This window comes from Ambystoma mexicanum, chromosome 11 (genome assembly GCF_040938575.1).
Source record: "Ambystoma mexicanum isolate Mex_15411 chromosome 11, UKY_AmexF1_1, whole genome shotgun sequence".
Classification (NCBI taxonomy): Eukaryota; Metazoa; Chordata; class Amphibia; order Caudata; family Ambystomatidae; genus Ambystoma; species Ambystoma mexicanum.
This window is the reverse complement of record NC_090934.1, coordinates 1,321,208,448-1,321,227,399: the sequence shown is the minus strand read 5'-3', so window position 1 is coordinate 1,321,227,399 and position 18,952 is coordinate 1,321,208,448. Positions and strand designations below refer to the sequence as shown.

The window sequence follows — 18,952 nt, the reverse complement described above, 5'->3', positions numbered from 1 at the left end:
CACACACACACACACACACACACACACACGCACACGCACACACGCCTAGTGCTCGCTGTATATATTTAGATCATGAGCCCACATTTAGAGTTTTGATAGGCCTGGACGTATAATAAACTGCCAAGGTACGCCATATGAGGCGGCATTCTATACTACCATGGTCATCCTCCATGTTATAGCTATGGCATATGGTAACTTATTATAAAATTGTTATATTCTCAACAAACCGCAGTGGACCGTTCCTACCACAATAGGTACATCGGTTGAAGCTCGGCCTAGTTCATGGGAAGACTACCTGTCACCCTGTTAGGTAAGATTTTCAGATTTATGACAAATCTTTCTGACCTGTGTCAACCCCATAACTATTTGCTTGGACTTGGTCACTATTTTACATTGTCCCTAGGTAAGTGGGAACCTCTTCCGCTCTTACCTAGTCTTTTACTCATTGGTGACCTTTTCAGGTCTCTCTTTTCAGGTCTCTCTTTTCAGGTCTCTCTTTTCAGGTCTCTCTATAGTGTATGCTGTGGAAAGATCGGCCACCAGCTTTCTGTTTAGCAAATTGCTTAACACGCAGAGAGTTGGTGCTAAAGAAACGTAAAGATCCAGAGGGAGAGTATTTAGTGAGAGTAAACTGTAGATAGCGTGGTCCCCGTCCCCAGACGGGCTTATGGATGATGCAGAGGGATTTGAATTTGATATTCGCAGCAACGGGGAGCCAGTGGAGAGTTTTTAGGGCTGGAGAGATGCAGTCCCTGGTCTTGAGGCCAAGGATAAGTCTTGCAGCCCTATTCTGGATTAGCAGGAGGGGTTGTAAAGAAGAGGGTAGGTTAAGGAAAAGGCTATTGCAGTAGTCTAGCCTAGAGAGATCCAGAGTGCTAGAGGCATTGAGCTTCTGGGGGAAGATGAAGAAAGGAATAATTCCTTTAAGGAGGTAGAGTTGAAAGTGTATCTTCTTGGCAAGGTCCTGAATGTGAAGTATGAAGGAAAGAGGAGTCGAAGATGACCATAAGGTTTCTGTTTACAGATGAAGTAGAAGGGGGAGAACCCATAGAAGATGGCCAGTGTGAGGGACAGAAAGAGGCAGCAGGAGTCTTGGTAGGAAGGATCTCAGTCTTGCTGGCGTTGAGGCAGAGATCGTAGGAAGTGCACCTGGACTGGATGGCAGATAGGCAGTCCAGAATGATGGAGGAAGTAAGGAGAGGGTCGTAGGGGAGTTTGAGGAAGAGTTGTGCGTCATCTGTGTAACACTGAAGGTTAGGGGAGAAGGTGGAAATGAGGTGTGCCAGTGGAGCAATGTAAGTGTTAAAGAGCCAGGGAGAGAGCCTGGGGCCCTAGGGGACACCACAGGTGGATAGAGCGGTAGGGGAGGATAAAGTTCCATGAATAACCTGAGACGGACAGTCACTGACAAAAGGAGGTCGACCAGTCCAGTGCCCACTCCAAGATAACCAGGGTATCATGGAGCCGTTTTAGGAGGATGAAGTGGTTGACCATGTCAAAAGCAGAGGCGAGATCAAGTAGAATGAATACAGCTGGAGAGTTGCAATCCAGACATGTGAGAAGTCCTTCACAGGTCTTCAGAAGAGCAGTTTCTGTGCCTCTGGATGCTCGGAATCCAGATTGATGTTCTGGACACATGGGGTCTGCCGAGTACTGGATGGCAGATAGGCAGTCCGGAATGATAGAGAAAGTCATAAGAGAAACAGAGGGAAGTTTGAAGAAGAGTTGTGTGTCGATTGCATAACACTGAAAGTTTACCTTTACCCCCGATAAAAAGTATATAACTTTAATGGTGTCCCCCCACCCCTCCCCCTCACCCTTCTGAAAAGTACTACATATTGGTCATGTTTTAGTATTCCTAACTGAATGAGTGTAAAAGCCCACCAATAGGGTCAACCAACTTTAAATACGTTGTCTTTCTTTAAGTGTACTGATGGGGAGAATTCTCAATTATGTGTTAATTCCCTTCTACCTTAGAGACCCCTAGCTCTTTCGCTGGACTTTTCTTCGTTTTTATCCTAGAGAGAGCGATACCTTTTTCTTTGATTTGAACTCTGTTCTTTTGGTTTTGGAGTCTGACAAACTCCATAGGCATCATCTTTTTGTATTTGACTTACAGCACCCTCAGTGCAGTCTCACAGAGAAGTCCTTTGGATTTCTTTAAGGTTTAACAACCTTCTCTTGGATAAACTGTTTCCAAGAGTACTAAAGTGAAATTGACTTTACTTACCTTTTTCTCTTTGTAGACCCTGCATACACCATCTTACATAGAGTGCTGCAGGGGTTACTTAGTATCCCCTTTGTCTACATTCTCATGTAACATTTTTATGTTACCCTTTCTACAATTAATGGCTGGTGGCAGCGTTTTACTTTTTTCTACCATTGTGCGTTTTTAACGCAGACTGTCAAAATGGCCCCGGTCGTCTTTTTTAGCCATTTCTTGTTGGAAAGGTCCTTCTTGAGATTTACTCTGCGCGCCAAACCAGGTTTGGCCTCTTTGTTTGTTTTGCCTTTGGCGGGATTCACTGGTGAAGCCCCCTCTGGCTCCAGCGTGTGGCAGGGCAGGAAGCGAGGGAGGTTCCCGAAACTCCCTGTGCTTAGTCTCCTTGGTTACAGAAATGGACCCAAAAGGTGATTGGCTGGCTGTCCTCGGAGAACAGCCACCCTGCTGTGTGAGTGACAGCTAGGCTGCAAATGAATGGGAGAGACTTGCATAATAGGCAAGGTCTTTTGCAAGGTAGGCAGAGTCGACCACTGGACGAAGGAACCGAAGAAGAAACTGGAAGAGAAGCTTGCACCCTCCTAGACCGTTGGTTTGCCCGGTGAAACCCGGCTGCAGCGCTGAAGCTCTGAATTTCTAATGGACTAGAGAAGCCCAGAAAGGACGACTTCTCTGCTTGGGTTGGTGGGACCAATCAGCCCCAAGATGAACTCGATGGAACCCCTCTCTCGGCTGACACTACTTCTTTGCTGCTGCAGAAACCGAGTGCCAGGGGACAGGAACACCAGAATCAAGTGAATCGCCTTTAAGCCCGACCCGAGCTCCAGGAAGATCTTCAAGACTCCCTTGAAGCAGGACTAACCAAGCCTGAGCCACCTCAACAGAGTGCTGGACCCCAGAAGCAAGGAATGTATACAAGGTGTCCAAGAACCACGGTGGTGCTATTTGCGAGTAGCTGAAACGGCAAAGTGCAGCTGATCTGAAATGTGCCCATTGCTGCCGCCGACCTTCAAATCATAGTGCAGGATTCCCCAGACGTCCTCCCTCTTGTCCCCTCGACGGAGGCCCAGGAACAACAGGAACAGAAGCCAGCTGGAACCTTTTCTTGAGACTCACTGTACTGTGTAACAATGGGTACTTACCTCTTGTATGTAGCTTGCTTGTTCTCACTGGAGACTTGCATTTGCTGCCCTTTGTAGAGTTGCTTGCAGCTGTGCCCGACAAGCCTCCCAGCTTGTGGCCCAACAGCGATTCTTTTTACAACAGAACTCCCTTTAACATTGTGCAAGACGTTTGGGCTATCTTCAAGAAGTGCCTCAGCGTCCCTAGACTTTTCTCAACTAACATTGGCTGTCCTGGCTCCCTGCAGACTGTTTTTACCCTCTGACTTTGTGTTGATCCGTCCCTCCAAAAAGTTATTCATACCTTACTTATATAGCTGGGAAAGGGTTAACCTATATTTCATTGGAGGATTGTAGTGCTTACCCTTTTCCTTTTTGCCATATCTTCAGTATTACAGTTTAATTGTGAAAAGTGATATATTAATGTCCATAGTGTTCCTAGCAATTGAAGTCACCTCAGGGTGTAGGAAGTATCTGTGTGACATCCCAAAAGGACATCATCTACTTACTTAGCTGAAGGAGTGTATTTTTGAAGTTTAAGTGTTGCATATTGCTCCCTTCTAAAGAAGGCTCATTTTAAAACTGACTGTTAAATTAATAAATAATTATTTTAATCAAGAAACCTTGAGTATAAGTGTTATTTAAATACATGTCACAGTGAATCTGTGCAGAAAGTGCAAGACCTATGGCCTCTCTTAGTCCTTTCTGCTGGGATATTGCAGAAACAGCATTTCATAGCGTATTCTTTTGTCTCAAATATGAAATAATGAGAAAGGCAAATTGAATTCTGAGGCCTAAACAACTGAGGCAGTGGCAACCATTTTTGCAAATGCCCCAGTGATCTCCTGGACCCTTTTACATTTTGAAGAGGCATCACGAAAATCAGAAATCAAAACCTGCCAACGCTAAAAAGGATCAACATGACAGTACTATAATGCATTTTTCTCCTCATAGTGGTGCGTACATGGGTATTAAGGGCAGATTTTAACCAATCAAGTTGATTATATGTCAGTCTATTTTATGGGATACTTGAGAGGACATGCATTACTCACCATAATAGCATTTCTGATGATTGTATCTGCTTAGATTCACATGCTGTGCATATAGTTCAACATCTAGTGATAATCGCAGAGTATTGCATCTTTATTTCGAAGATCGAAAGGGGACGTCGACATGGGCACGACTAACACTATCCCTAACGTGACGTGTAGTGTACCCAAAATCCCTTACACTTCGGTACCTCAGATTGAGTTTTTTCTGCCGTGAAGGAGCCTTATAGACAGCGCGAGTACAGAGCAGAGAAGGTGTAAGATGTCTATGTTCCTTCTACTCCATGAAGGGAGGAAGGGTGGGCGCATGTGAATCTAAGCAGATACAATCATCAGAAATGCTATTACAGTGAGTAATGCAGGTCTTCTGATGCTTGTGAATCTGCTTAGAATCCCATGCTGTCCATAGACTAGTGAGCAGTACCCAGAGATGGTGGTGGGTTGTGAGAAGGAATAATAGTGAAAAGATGTCTTAGTACTGCTTGTCCCACCTAATAATCAGACGTAGAATGAGTGTCTAGGCAAGGGTTTTGTAAAGGTGTGTACAGAACTCCAGGTTGCCGCTTTGCAAATGGACTCTAGGGGAACATTTGCAATGAATGCTATGGAAGCCCCAGTGCCTTGAGTAGAATGTGCTCTAGGCTTGATGGGGCAGTTCTTTCTTAGCAAGAGTGTAACAGAGTGTGATGCATTTGCAAATCCATTTAGAGACAGTAGATTTGGAGACAGCCACTGAAACGAAAAACGGATTTGTTTTTCTTAGTGGTCGAGTTCTTTCCATGTAAAACATGACTGCCCTGCTTACATCCAGTGTGTGCAGGCTTCTTTCTCCCATGTTTGAGGGGTTCTAAAATAACGTCGGTAGTTCTATGGATTGGTTCACATGGAACGTTGAAATGAATTTAGGCGCACACCTAGGGTGAGTGCACTGAACCCCACCTTATCTTTGTAAACGGTTACAAAAGGGGTCTAGGACTGAGTGCGCTTGTAGTTATGTTATTTTGCATTTATGTAGCGCCTTATGTACCACTGGTATGATCACTGACTCTTCTAATAGAAGTAATGGCTATTAAAAAGGCAGTTTTTTAGGTGATATCTTTAAAACTTGCTTTATGCATGTGCTCGAAAAGAGACCCCATAAGTCTTACACCACGTTTAGGTCTAACCTGTCAGCTGGGTTAGAAATGGGAGGGTGAATGAATTCTTTTTACTACCGCCATGAAAGCCTTAATAACTGGTATCTTCCACCACAACACCTTCTATTGTGATGTAGTGTAGGCTGAAAGAGCAGCTAAGTGAACTTTTAGCGAGTCAAAGACTAGGCCTGAGCTAAGTAAATGACTCCGGTACAAACCGATATGAGTGGGAGAGCAGTCAATGGGATTGATGCTCTTAGAGTTGCACCAGATAACAAAACGTTTCCGCTTGCTGGAATAGCAATATCGTGTGAGTATGTCCATACACCTTTGATGGAGCTGTAGGTGCCCGAACTCTATGACCTCAGGAGCCAGGTCGCTAAGTTCAATGTTTGCGGGCATGAGTGAAGTGTCTCCCCCCCCTTGTTTTGCAACAACATGTTGTACAGGCAAGGTAGTTCCCATCGGAGGAGATAGGGACATCTCCATCAGATGAGCGAATCAGGGTTGGCAGGCCCACATGGGGGACACCAATATTGTGACTGGATCTTGGTGCAACTTGTGCACCATTTTGTTGAGTAGGGGAGTCGGGAGAAAAGCGTAAACAAATTTCCCTGACCATGTTATCCAGAGTCCGCTCCCCTTAGAACGGTTCTGGGGGTACCCGGAGGAGTAATCTTGGCATTCAGCGTTCTCCAGAGTTTCAAACCCCATTCCGCGAAAACATTGGAGACAATGTTTTCGTGTAATCGCCATTCGTACTCCATGGGTAGTGGGAAATCTCTGCTGAGTACATCCGCCAGAAGATTGAGTTCCCCTGGAACATGTTGTGACAACAGGAACATGCGTTTAGAGTCCACTTGCAAATGTTCTGGGACAGTTTGGACAGCCCTGGAGAGTGAGTGCCCCCTGTTTGTTCAGATAGTACATGGCCGTGGTGCTGTCTGAGGATCAGGACAGTCTTTTCCTGTAGTTTTGTCTAGAAAGCTTTCAGTGCTTTGAATACTGCTAATAGTTCCAACAGGTTTATGTGGCTGGATGCTATGTCTGACGACCAAACTCTGTGCGCTGTCTGTTGAAGCAGGTGAGCACCCCAACCTGTGAGTTGTGTTCGTAGTTAGAGTGGCCTCCACTGCAGGGGTGGTGAAGGATTTCCCCTTCAAGAGGTTTTCCCTCGACCACCACCATAGCGAGAGAATGAGGGCTGGCGAGACAACCACTAAATCGTCCCATTGTCCGCTGGCCTGACACCACTGGCTGTTGAGCCAGTCCTGCATTGGACGCATGAGCGCGTGAGGAACCAAATAAATGCATGACACCATAATTCCCAACAGTCGCATAGCTTTGCGTATCATCACCTTTCGACTGGCTACATATTGAGGGATTTGAAACAGCATGTTTTGGACAAGGTTGTCCTTTGTTCGAATTAGAGCCCCAAGGAACTGTTTGAACTGCTGGGATCTAGGCTTGATTTCTTCTCGTTGATAGAGAATCCTAGACTGAATAGAAGATCTATAGTCTTTTGGATATTTGACAGGCAGGTTTCGTAGGAATCCCCTGTTCTGAGCCAGTCGTCGAGGAAAGGATGAACTGGAATGGATTGTCTGCGCAGGTGTACTGCTGCCAGTACCTTTGTAAATACCCTTGTTGCAAAAGCTATGCCGAAGGGTAGTACTTTGATCTGATAGTGCTTGTCTTAAATCATGAATCTGAGGTATTTTCTGTGCGCCGGCAACATTAAAATATGAAAGTATGCATCTTTCATGTCCAATGTTGCCATATAATTCCCCGTGTGAGAGGGGAATAACTTCTTGCAAAGTGACCATACAAAACGTTTGGGGCTTCACAAATGTGTTCGCTAGGTGGAGATCTAATACAGGGGCACATGGTGAGATCCTTTTTGGGTACAAGGAAGTACACTGAATAAATACCCTTGTTTACCTGTAGAACAGGTACAACCTCTGTGGCGCCCTTTTCCTGCAGGGTTTTGACTTCTTGGAGCAGGATTTGCAGATATTCTGGCGGCAGGCGTCTTGCTTGTGGCGGTCTGAACTGTGGGGTCCAGCTGAACTCTATACAGTACCCGTGGGCGACGGTCTTTAGCACCCACTGGTCTGTAGTTATTCCCTCCCATGCTCGAAGAAATTATGTTAGCCGGCCCCCGACCAGGGATGCATGGGAGGGGACCCGGAATTACGGGTCATTTCTGGCCTGAGGCCAGGGAGCCTCGAAGGGGTAGAGTTTTGGCCCCTTCCTTTTACTGCGTTGTTGCCCCTTGTGGGGTATGGGGTATTGTAGCTGCCGATTCCTTGGGGAGAGGACCAGTTATTCCCTGAGCTGTAAAGATTTTGAGAGAATCGTTGCCCATAAAAGAAACGTCTATTCCCAATACTCCTCCTTTGTGAAGGTCTCTGGATGATTTGATCCAGAGTTTTAAGGGTGTTGCGCTCCTTTTTTACAGTTGCGAGGGCTTCATCCACTGTCTTTCCGAAAAAAATTAGTATCCTCCACTGGTTTATTTGTAAGTGAAGCTTGTGTTTCTGGCTTGAACCCAGAGTTTTAGCCATGCGTGCCTTTTAAGGAGGGTACCTTCTGGACGTTTCTGCTGCATCCAAAGTATTTTTTAGCATATCACAAATGGGAAGAAGGCACGCTTGATCTCAAACTATGCTAGTAACCATAAAGTTAATATACTGCGTTTATAGGAATCTCACTAAGAAAAGAGGGGCAGGCTACCCAACCTTACGGGATGGAGAATTCACAGATCCTGCTCATCTTTCTCCACACATTCCCGAGGGGTTGCCATTTACATTCACCGCTCCTTGGAGTTTAAACTTCACGATCAAACTGAGGACAGGTAGGAGCGGGATCTCCTCGTGGCTGGGAAATTGCGGGATGGCTGTTTCTCTTCGTTAATGTGTACACCCCCAACTTTGATAGCCCAGACTTCTTTTCAGGGGTGCACTGATCACCTACGCACTTTTCCGAACTACGAGGTGGTATGGGCAGGGGATTTCAATATGGCACACTCACTCAACCTCGATAGGTCCACCTCTACCCAGACTAACCTCACAAGAGCCGCCCAGAAATTGGTGGCCATAGTGGAATATAACGACCTTCTTGATACATGGCGTCTCCTTCACTCCACTTTTCACTCCGGGGACCATGGTAGCTCCTCCAGAATCGACTATGTAATGCTATCATACAAGCTGGCCTGTGTTCCCCAGTGTGCCCAGATCCTTCCGAGGACCCTATCCGATACATTCCCCCGGTATTAGTAAGTTTTATGGGCCCTGTTCGTCCCCCCACACCTCCCAGGCAACTCAGGTTATGTTATGTTATGTTATTTTGCACTTATATAGCGCCTTATATACCATTGGTATGGTCTGAAGGCGCTGGTAGGTTGAACGCCCTTGGGAACCGAAGTTCTTGTCAGTAGAGGGAGGAGAGAGGATCCAAAAGGTGCGAGTGCGCATCTGGTATGTGTGCAGCTGGTGCGAAAATTCCTGTGGAAGCTGCTTCATAGCGCTAGGTGTGGTGGCTGAGAGGTCAGGAGTATGTGTTCGAATCTGGCAGGAATTATCCAGACCGAGAGTGGCAGCGTAAGGCCTGAGGAGAACGCCTGGCTGGGGGTGCGAGACCAGCAGTGATTACAATAGAGTGATGTGGAGTGAGCGGCGTCAGATGTTGATATGAGAACAGTTATACCGAATGGTGTCATAGTATCTCTGTGTTCTAGTTGGGTGGTGGTGTAAGGAGAGAGTAAGCGTGGGGTGTGATATGAGGTATGATCTTTTAAATGATCCATGCATTCTAGGTATAAAATCTGTGAAGATCTGCTCACCAACCTTGACACTAACATTCCCTCTGTCCTCATCCTCCTCGATCTCTCTTCTGCCTTCGACACGGTCAACCATACCATCCTGCTCAACCGTCTCCGTGAAAACTTGGGTATCACTGATCAGGCTCCTCCCTGGCTGACCTCTTTCCTCTCAGATCGACCCTCCCAAGTCCAACTTGGGTCCTTCCTTTCATCTATCTTCCTCTCTACCTGTGGTGTTCCCCAGGGGTCTAACCTCTCGCCCTAGCTTTTCAACCAATACCTGGCAACTCTCGCCCGCTGCATTTCCATTTTCTGCTCAAATTTCCAGTGCTACGCTGACGACACTCAACTCATTTTCAGGCTGCCCTCTGCCACCTCGTCTCCCTCTCTCATCTCTGAGGTGGCGATTCATAGCATGCGATCTCGAGGACATTGTCTTTCGCGAAGAGATATACGCCAGGACAGCTCTACCTTTTTCCAGATAAATGTAGGTTCAGCCCCTGACCCCGGTGTGGTGTGGGAGTCTTGCAAGGTATACCTCCGGGGATGCTGTATATCCAAGGAAGGGGGGGGTTCTGAAGTATATACGTAGGTCCATCTCCGCCCTGGAAACGGAAATCAGGCAGCTGGAGATCCAGCAGGGCATCCAAGATACCCAGGACGTACAGACCCGACTGAGGGAAAAGCGGGAGGAAATGGGTATTTTTACTGATAGAGAGGAACGCTTTATGGGAGACCCAATAGCATCTGCAGCATATGGCAAGGGTGACCGCCCGAGTAAGACGCTATCCTGGGCTATAAAACAGGAACGCCAATTGGACAACATAGTAGAAATCTACAGGGACAAAGGGGTGCCCGTCGGGCACAATGGTGAGATCAAAGCGGTCTTCCGGGACTTCTACAACAGGCTATACACCACCCAGGCTGTCACAGGCCATGACTGAATCATGCAGTACGTAGACAGAATAGCACTAGGTTGGCTGGTGCTAGCTCAAGGTGCAATGTTGAAAGACGCCCCCGCAGACAAAGAATTCCTCAAGGTGATCCAGTCACTCCCCAACAGGAAGGCCCCAGGCACGGACGGGATTACTGCTGAACTGTACAAAGCATATCCTGACTTATTAATTCCCCACCTGCAAGAAATGTATGAACCACTAACAATGGAACAGTGGGACATTGTGGGCTCGCAAACCAGATCTATATCGATTAACAACCAGTTCTGCCTAATGCACTTCAAATGTTTGTACGAGATGTACTATTCCCCAGCCCGCCTGCACAAATATTACCCTGACAGGTCCTCGAATTGACAGAAATGTGGTCAGAACTCTGCAGACTTCTTTCATACAGCATGGTCTTGCCCCCGGGTACAAACCCTCTGGTATAGGGTGGAGGCGGCTGTCTTGAGATGCTGGGCCCCGGGCAGGGGTCCTACTCTGAATTATGGCTCCTGGCCTTGGTGGAGGAGGTCACTGCTAAATCCTGGGGATCGAACAGGACACCTACATTTTACGAATGGCTTAATAATATGTCAATGTGTGAGAGGAGAGAGACACAGTATGCCCAAACGCTCCCATTTAACTGCAGACCATTAGACATTTGGGCCCCATTTCCATCATATATGCTGTTAAGAGCTGAGGAACCCCCAGCCTCACCCAACACACAGGATGTAGCCGAGGGGTGATGGGATAACTTGGGAGGAGGGGCAACCCAGGCTAGAGGGGCCCTCTGGATTCCAACCGCTTATGGCCCAGCCTCCCGGGGTTCTGTTAGGAAATAGGATATCAACCTCCAAAGGACTTTGCGTTTGTCTATGGGATCCCAAGCTGAATCGAGTTTGTATGGTTGCTTTGTAACTTATTCTTGGAATGATAAACTCCTACTGGTTAGACATGCATGCTCATGTGCCTCTACTTCTACACAGGCTCCAAACGGTATTCACGGGTGTGGGTGGGAGGTGACTTTGCCCTTGTTATTGCTGGCTGCTTGTTGCCTTAAAATGCCAATAAAAACTTACGCTGAAGAGTTCTGTGCTAGAGTATGTCCAGCAGTCTCAGCGGCGTCTAGAGAGAGTGTTCTTTAATATATGATGGGTCACCTAACCGCCCTCAGTCAGGACCGCCAGCAGGTGTGATCGTGTGGGCTCTGGGACCTCTTGAAGGCCTTCCTGGAGCAGGCCCCATTGGACGTCGCTCTAACTAGTGAGGAGAGTCGTATTATTAGCCATTCTGTTAGAAAAAGCAGCAGAAGCAGTAATAACCTTCCCTAGGGCGTAATGTTTTTTGCAATCTTTATCGGGGGAGCTTCCGCTGTGGATAGTGGAACCCCTGCGCTCTTACTAGTGGTTGTAACAACTAGAGAGTCCGGTGTGGCATGACCTCATATATACATTGGGTCAGATGGAGCAGAACAATTTCTCAACCCGAGGATTGACTGCTCTTGTGAGGGAGGGTGACAGTAAAGAAGGAGTTAGGGATTTCTTTATTGAATTGAGTAGCGGAATAGCATGACTAGTGGGAGGCTTCTCCTTGAGAATATTTTCAACAAATTCGCCATCAGGGGGCGTCTCCTGTGTAGCAATCTCAAAATGACCTGCGGCTCGCTTTAGGATGGCATTAAATAGCATTTGATCATCCACAGGCAATGACTGTCTTTGTTGAGGTGAAGAAGGTGGGTAAGACAAATAATGTCTGGGTCAGGGGTATGTCTGGATGAAAGCCAAGGCCCCTGACACGTTGATTGATCCTGTTCCCAGTCCTGGTCAGCTGTGTCCTGATCAAAAGGATTGTCTTTGTATGTATCCTCCTGTTCTGAGTAATCAAAGACCTCCTCTTGGCGGACTTGTATAGGAATGGGAAGCATTCGCAATTTTTGTGGAATGGGGCAGCAGTCTTCCTCTCTAGGTCTCTTGGGAGTAATATATTTATTAGAGAAATCTATAAATTGGGCCATCTTGTCCATAAAATTCTCAAATCTCTGCCTGGGCCACAGGGAAGATGCAGAGGGGTCTGGAGGTGGGAAAGGCTGATCAGAAGTGGGAGATTTTCCAGACAAAGCCTTTGAGAGAGGCTGGGGGGGCTTCTGAACACTCCTCTCAACGAGAGGGGTGCCCCTTTGTTCTACTGCTGCCGAAATAATAGCTGCGAGACACTCGTGTATTTTTGGCGGCTGAATACTAGGTTTCAATGCCACTTGCGACACTGTCGCAGTTGACTACTCTACCGAAGCCTTAGGTCCTTGCGCACCCTTGGACGGCGTGTTGGCAACCGTGTGTTTTTTGGGGGCACGCCCTTGTGAGAAGAAAGCCCAGTCGCATACCGAGAAGACGGTTGCGCGGAGGGCGCTGAACCGCAAGGTTCGGAGGACACCAAAGTTTTTCGACGGGCCTGTTGGCTTTACGTGCTTCAACGTGTACATCGAGGAGGCCTTATGGGGTTGTGTGTTTGGGCTTAGGTGGTGTGTGTGTGTTTGGGCTTAGGTGGTGTGTGTGTGTTTGGGCTTAGGTGGTGTGTGTGTGTTTGGGCGTGTGTGTGTGTTTGGGCGTGTGTGTGTGTTTGGGCTTAGGTGGTGTGTGTGTGTTTGGGCTTAGGTGGTGTGTGTGTGTTTGGGCGTGTGTGTGTGTTTGGGCGTGTGTGTGTGTTTGGGCTTAGGTGGTGTGTGTGTGTGTGTGTGTGTGTGGGGGTGTGTGGGCTTAGGTGGTGTGTGGGTGTGTGGGTGTGTGTGTGTGTGTGTGGGTGTGTGTGTGTGGGCGTGGGCGTGTGGGCGTGTGGGCGTGTGTGTGTCCTTGTCGCCGGGGTGTGAACTCCCTATAACAGAGCCAGTGGCCCGTCTATCGAGGCCGGGCATCTACGAACCGGAGGGTTCCGCGGAATGGTCTATGGCTTCCAGGTAGGAGCCATGGCTGCCGCTGGAGTCCTCGTCATCCAAAGCGACGGCGCCAACGGGGGGGGGGGGGGGGGGGGCAATGACTTTCGGCCTGCATTGTATAGGCCGCCCACTGTTTTGTCCGCCTATGCTGTAACGTCTTGGGACGAAAGAGGTTGCAGGACTTACAAGAACGCTTGTCGTGATCGAAGTAGACACCTATTGCAACAGCGATGGGTGTCCTTCCAGAGGAATTTGCTGTTACACGACGGACAGAATTTAAAGGGCGTCCTCTCCATAGCATAGACGATAGCCAGACCAAATAGGGAAAGAGAAGGGAAAAGGAAATGCATTCTTGAAAAATAATAAACCCAGTACCCCACCCTCCCTACTATAAGGGCCTTGCCGGAAGGGCGAGGTCACGCGGTCGACAGAGTCGATCAATACACCAGTCGCCGAGCAGTAGTGGATGTCTTCGGTAGCAGGAAATCCACGAAACAGTCGTCGAAAGTAGTCTGGAGACTAGACGACAGTAGGTTGTGGGACAAAGCAACAATAATGAGCAATATAAACTCTTGCGAGCTTCGCATAAGGCGACCAACTAGTTGGGTGGAAAAAACAATCAGAGGGACCTCGAGGCGTGAGGGATTTTGGGTACACTACACGGCACGTTAGGGATAGTGTTACGGTCGACGTCTCCACTCGATCTTCGGAAGAAAGATGCAATACTCTGTGATTTAGCACTAGATGTCGGACAATATGCACAGCATGTGAATCCAAGCAGATTCACAAGCATCAGAAATATATTTACTGTTCCGTTTACACATTATTATTATATTTACTTCTCTCACATCAAGTTGTGATCATTTAATTATAATATTTGACTGTTAACATCTTGAAATGATTTGTGGTTTTATGGATTCTTCCTTGGGTTGAACCGTTTGTTGATTTGTACTTGTATTTTCTTGGATTGATTCAATCTGCATAACGCACTTGACTGACTGAAGTGCAACGTGCTGCCTTGGGATCAGGGTGACGCCAGACAAGATGTGTTTGAAAACCTGGTAAGGCAAACTCTGCCCTTCATCCATCAGAGGTCGATAAATTGAGTTCCAACAGTGGGTAATAATGGTGACCCCAATCAATACAGACCTTAAGGTTCTATATACATCACCAAATTATTAATATTATTATCATTATAATATATGTGTAATGGAGGTACCCTTTTATGACGTGCCACAAGTCATATTAGGGAAGGGGTGATATTCAGAAGTCAATAGGTGCAGAAATACCATTACAACTTGGTTAATGTTATGGTAAATTCATTCATTCCGACACTAGCTGGACACATTTTCAAACAATCAAAACAAAAATAGGTAAATAGGATTCCGAATACCTTTCTGCCCATCTGCATCGCTGTCCATATCTGAATCTGATGCAATCACTTTCTTCGTCTTATGTCGACCAATTTCATCCTCGCTGTCGCTGCCTCCACCAGACACTGTGGAATAAACGTACAAATAAAATCTACAAATCTAAAGCATTTAACAACATAGTTGGGTTTAGCAAACAGCCTTCATACGAGTAGAAGATAACATGCAAATGAAAGTCTCAACAGATGCAAGGCTAGAAGTGGTGCTGTGGCGATAGAAAGCTGGCAAGGAAAGGAGGTTCTGCTGTTTGAAGTGCAGAAGATCCTCCTACCGAGCTCCCACGGAGGAGTGATATTCAAGCACGCTGTGCTAGGTTTTCAAAATGTAAATCCAGTCCTTGGTCTAAATCTCCCTAACTCAAAATGGAGGCAGGAAAACGTCCAAGGACATGCAACTACATTCCAAAGTCACTTTTCAGTATTTTCAGGTGACTAAAATGAGAAGACAACAGGACAAAGTCAATAGGAAATCAGTGTGTATAAGTAAAAGACACACAACTGCAGGTTTTGTCCATATGTGTGGATTTGGAAGCAAATAACCCCAGTGAGTATCAGAGGAGTGCCCAATGAAGAGTTCCAAAGGCAAGTTCAAGAACCAGGAGCCCCAGAACAAGGTGAAGTCCAGCAGGAAAAGCCCCAGTGGAAAAATGTGGCTGAGAATCACCTGTGAATAGTCTTAACCACATACCACAGGAACACCAGGGGTTAAGCAGCGTGAATACCCACCACACCACCCCAGGTCCCAGAAGCAAATGCTCATGGTGGCGGTTCCTGAAAAGTCAGGTCAGGAAGGTTAAACAGCTTGGTAAGTACAAAAGCTCTGTTACAGGTGTGGTTAATGGGATCTGAACCGCGAGGGACTTGAACTTCGGACTAACGACAACCGGGATGGTGGAAAAGAAATACAAGTGCCTTTCTTAGAAGTGGGACCCTCAAGCCAGAAGAAAAATCAAAGGCGAGTGAACCCGGCAAAGCAGGACCTGTGGCTCAGCAAACAGAGTGTCCTGCCACAAAAAACAGTCACACGACAAAGAATGATGGGGCGATCCAGAACAGTCCTGAAGAGCAAATGAAGCGTGGTGTAGGGGGTCTCAACACACTTCCACGTGATGGCAGTGACTAGCACCAAGGTAGGAGGATGATGGCGTAAAGCTACAATCCGTCAATGAAATTGTATGGAGACAGTCCAGCATAGTACGTGGTACAAATGTCCTTTAACATTAACAGAAGGCCAGGACCATCACACCCATCACACAGAGCTAGAAGGTTTTAGAAGGCCCAGGAAGGATAGCCAGCTACCAGAAATCCCAAATGCAGATCAGCACAGGACAAAGGGTTCAGCCATTATGGCCAACCATGCCCTTAAAATGCAGCAACAGCAGGAAAACTGGAATAAATCCTCCAGCATTTAAGTGTAGAAGTTTGTGTAGTAAATAAACTAATGAATTACGAGAGAAACATTGAGGGGGGGGGGTTCTTTGCAGGAAGGCTCATGGTTACTCCCATATGAACTGTGGCAATAATTCACCCCACCAAATGATCCCAGTGGAATAAGCCAGTATGCACTGGATTACGCAATGGACTGTTGCAAGAGAACAGAAGTCGTCAGATGGGTAGAGAACCTATGCCACTCGGCAGAGTAGGCAAGACAAGAAGTACTACTCTGGAATGGGGTCCCCACTTTCCAGTCAAGCATAACCTGACAGAAGTATGTCAGCATAAATCACTTCTGTTTATGAACATTACAGACAGACTTAAAGTCTGAATGAAAAGGCTTGTTATTTGTTGGGAGAAACTTGCTGGAAGGCCTAGTTGGAGGTTTTATCAAACCTTCCTTGGTCAGGTAAGCAGAGATCTATAAATGTAACAGGTCTGATCGGTGGATCAGGCAGAGAAGGTGGGTTCAGAATATAGGCAGGATCATATGCTCCTTGAAGTGAAAGCAAATAAATATATCACTTCCGTTTACCATCAACCATTGTTAACCTGGGGGGCGTGGCTTGATGGCTACGTGAGAGGACGTTCCTTGGAGGAGCTCCCGATGATCCGATCCTGATCCTGGGAAAAAAGTGATTGTTTTTGGCGGACTTTCGAGCCCACGGTGCATCTAAAGGTGTATGAAAGTGGGGGGCATACGGTGCGTGCCCTCCCCAACGGCGAGACTGCATATTCACGGAACTGAATCCCGAAGAAGGTGGCGGTCGCGCAAAGGAAGGGGAGCACCCAAGATGGCCGCCTGTGGACAAAGGGCCATAAAAGGTCCGACGAGCTGAGGAAGACAAGGTTGGTCGGAACATGGGCGAGCCCAACCAGATAGACGGGTCGCATGCGCCTCGGGCTGAAAGCAAGAACATAAGGGCGAGCCCCCACTGCAGAGGATACAGCTGGGCGCGTGGGCCCAATCGACGCAACAGGATGTCTTCCAAGGTGGTGCGACCCCGGATCAAGCAGCCTACGATGGAGACCTATGCTAGGTCGCCCTCGGGTGCGGAAGGGGGCAAGAGCAAAGAAACCCCTGCGGCGGCGACGGACCCACCGGGTACCATCCAGGAGGTGCTGGCAGCAATTGCTGACCTGAAGGTGGCCTGGGAGACGAAGCTGGGCCTGGCCATGAAAGAGTCGCAAGAGGGCCTAAACCTCAAGATAGGAGCGGTCCGAGAAGAAGTGAACCTGTTGCGCCAGGATGTGCGAACGATCGCGGAGCACACTGGGGAACTGGAGAAGGAGTTGGCCCCGACCGTGGAGGCGTGCAATACACACGCCAAGGGACTTCATGCCCTCGTGCAGCGAGTGGACAATTTGGAGGACAGAGCAGAGCAGGCGGAGGGGCGCGCCAGGCGCAATAACATTCGCATAGTGGGGGTACCGGAGGGAATGGAAGGATCGAACCCCACGGATTTCGTTGAAACCATGCTTTTGCAGGAGATTACAGGCAGAGAGCTGACCCAGGGGTTCGCGGTCGAAAGGGCGCACAGGGCCCTGACCAGGAGACCGGCCCCTTGAGCCCCCCCGCGGCCGTTGATTGCAAAGATCTTGAACTATCGTGACCGCGAGAAGATTTGCGAATTTTTCCGGAAAGGGGGCACGATAGAAAGGGGGTCAGCGAATATAACAGCGTATCCGGATTACACGCTGCTTGTACAACGGAGTCGAATGAACTTTGGAACGGTGAAGAGGAGGCTCAGAGAGGCAGGCCACCGCTACATGTTGCTTTACCCCGCTAGGTTAAAGGTGATTCATAAGAACAGATCCCTCTTCGAGACGCCGAGCGACGCGATGGAATGGCTGGATATGCAAGGTCGACCACAGGAATCGGATGCCCAGACAGAAGCGGATGGAGATAAGTAGCACGCTGCAGAGGCACCCGTGAGGCCATAGCTATGACATTGGGACTAGAATATAGTTTGATATTGTGCTTGTGTGGGGGAAGTCACGGCATCTGCCGGCGGGTCCCGTTGAATTCACTTCTCCTAAATAGATGACTGGGAGCTTCTGGGGAGCAACCTCTGCACCCGATAGTAGTACACTTAGTTAGGTCACTGTTCGATTGGTGACACCCCGCGGGGTCCTTGTTCTTGGTCACGAGACGGGTCCAGACGTGGGTAGGCCTGAGATCCAGGGATGGAGCTGGGCTATTGTTGGGGGTTGGTGTGGAGGGGGGGGGGGAAGGGGCGAGCTGTGTGCAGTGGTGTGAGGTTGGGGAAGGGGGGAGGGGGGCACGGTTCGTTAACAGAAGGGAAGGAGCCAGGAAACGACCCTACATGGGGAGCATTATTGGGAGGGATGGGACGGAGATAGACCGACTAGATGGCATCGGGTAATCTCAGAATTGTGACCTGGAATGTACGGGGCCTCAACAGCTACCTTAAACGCAACAAAGTGATGATGTATTTAAAGAGGATGCGCGTAGACATAGCCCTGCTGCAAGAGACCCACCTCACTAGGGAAAGGCTGCAGGTGGTCGGGAGGAAATGGAAGGGCACCGTTGTGGGGGCGGCATACTCAGCGTATGCCAGAGGGGTTGTCACTTGGGTGGTGCCCCACGTGCCGTTTCGAGTGCTTGATTCTACGGTGGACCCGGAGGGTGGAATGGTGGTGGTAACGGGTCTCTTGGAAAACAGAGAAATACACATCGTAAATTTGTACGCCCCCAATAACGATACAGCGGTTTACTTTAGGACCCTCTACGGTAAACTTGGCCCCCTGGCGGGGGGTACGGTAGTGTGGGGGGGGGGACTTTAACTGTACCGTAGACCCCAGTATGGATAGGTCCAAGGACAGGGCAGGAAAAACGGCACCGGTGGCTAAA

At 48.2% G+C, this 18,952-nt stretch overlaps 1 protein-coding gene across 1 annotated transcript in view; it reads right to left on the bottom strand.

Moving 5' to 3' along the window:
* Positions 1-18,952, bottom strand: part of LEO1 (LEO1 homolog, Paf1/RNA polymerase II complex component) — an 892,878-nt gene that overhangs the window by 701,659 nt on the left and 172,267 nt on the right. The window contains exon 3 of the mRNA XM_069624834.1: positions 14,608-14,712. Within this exon, the coding sequence (XP_069480935.1) occupies positions 14,608-14,712 (105 nt within the window). The remainder of the gene's footprint in view (positions 1-14,607; positions 14,713-18,952) is intronic.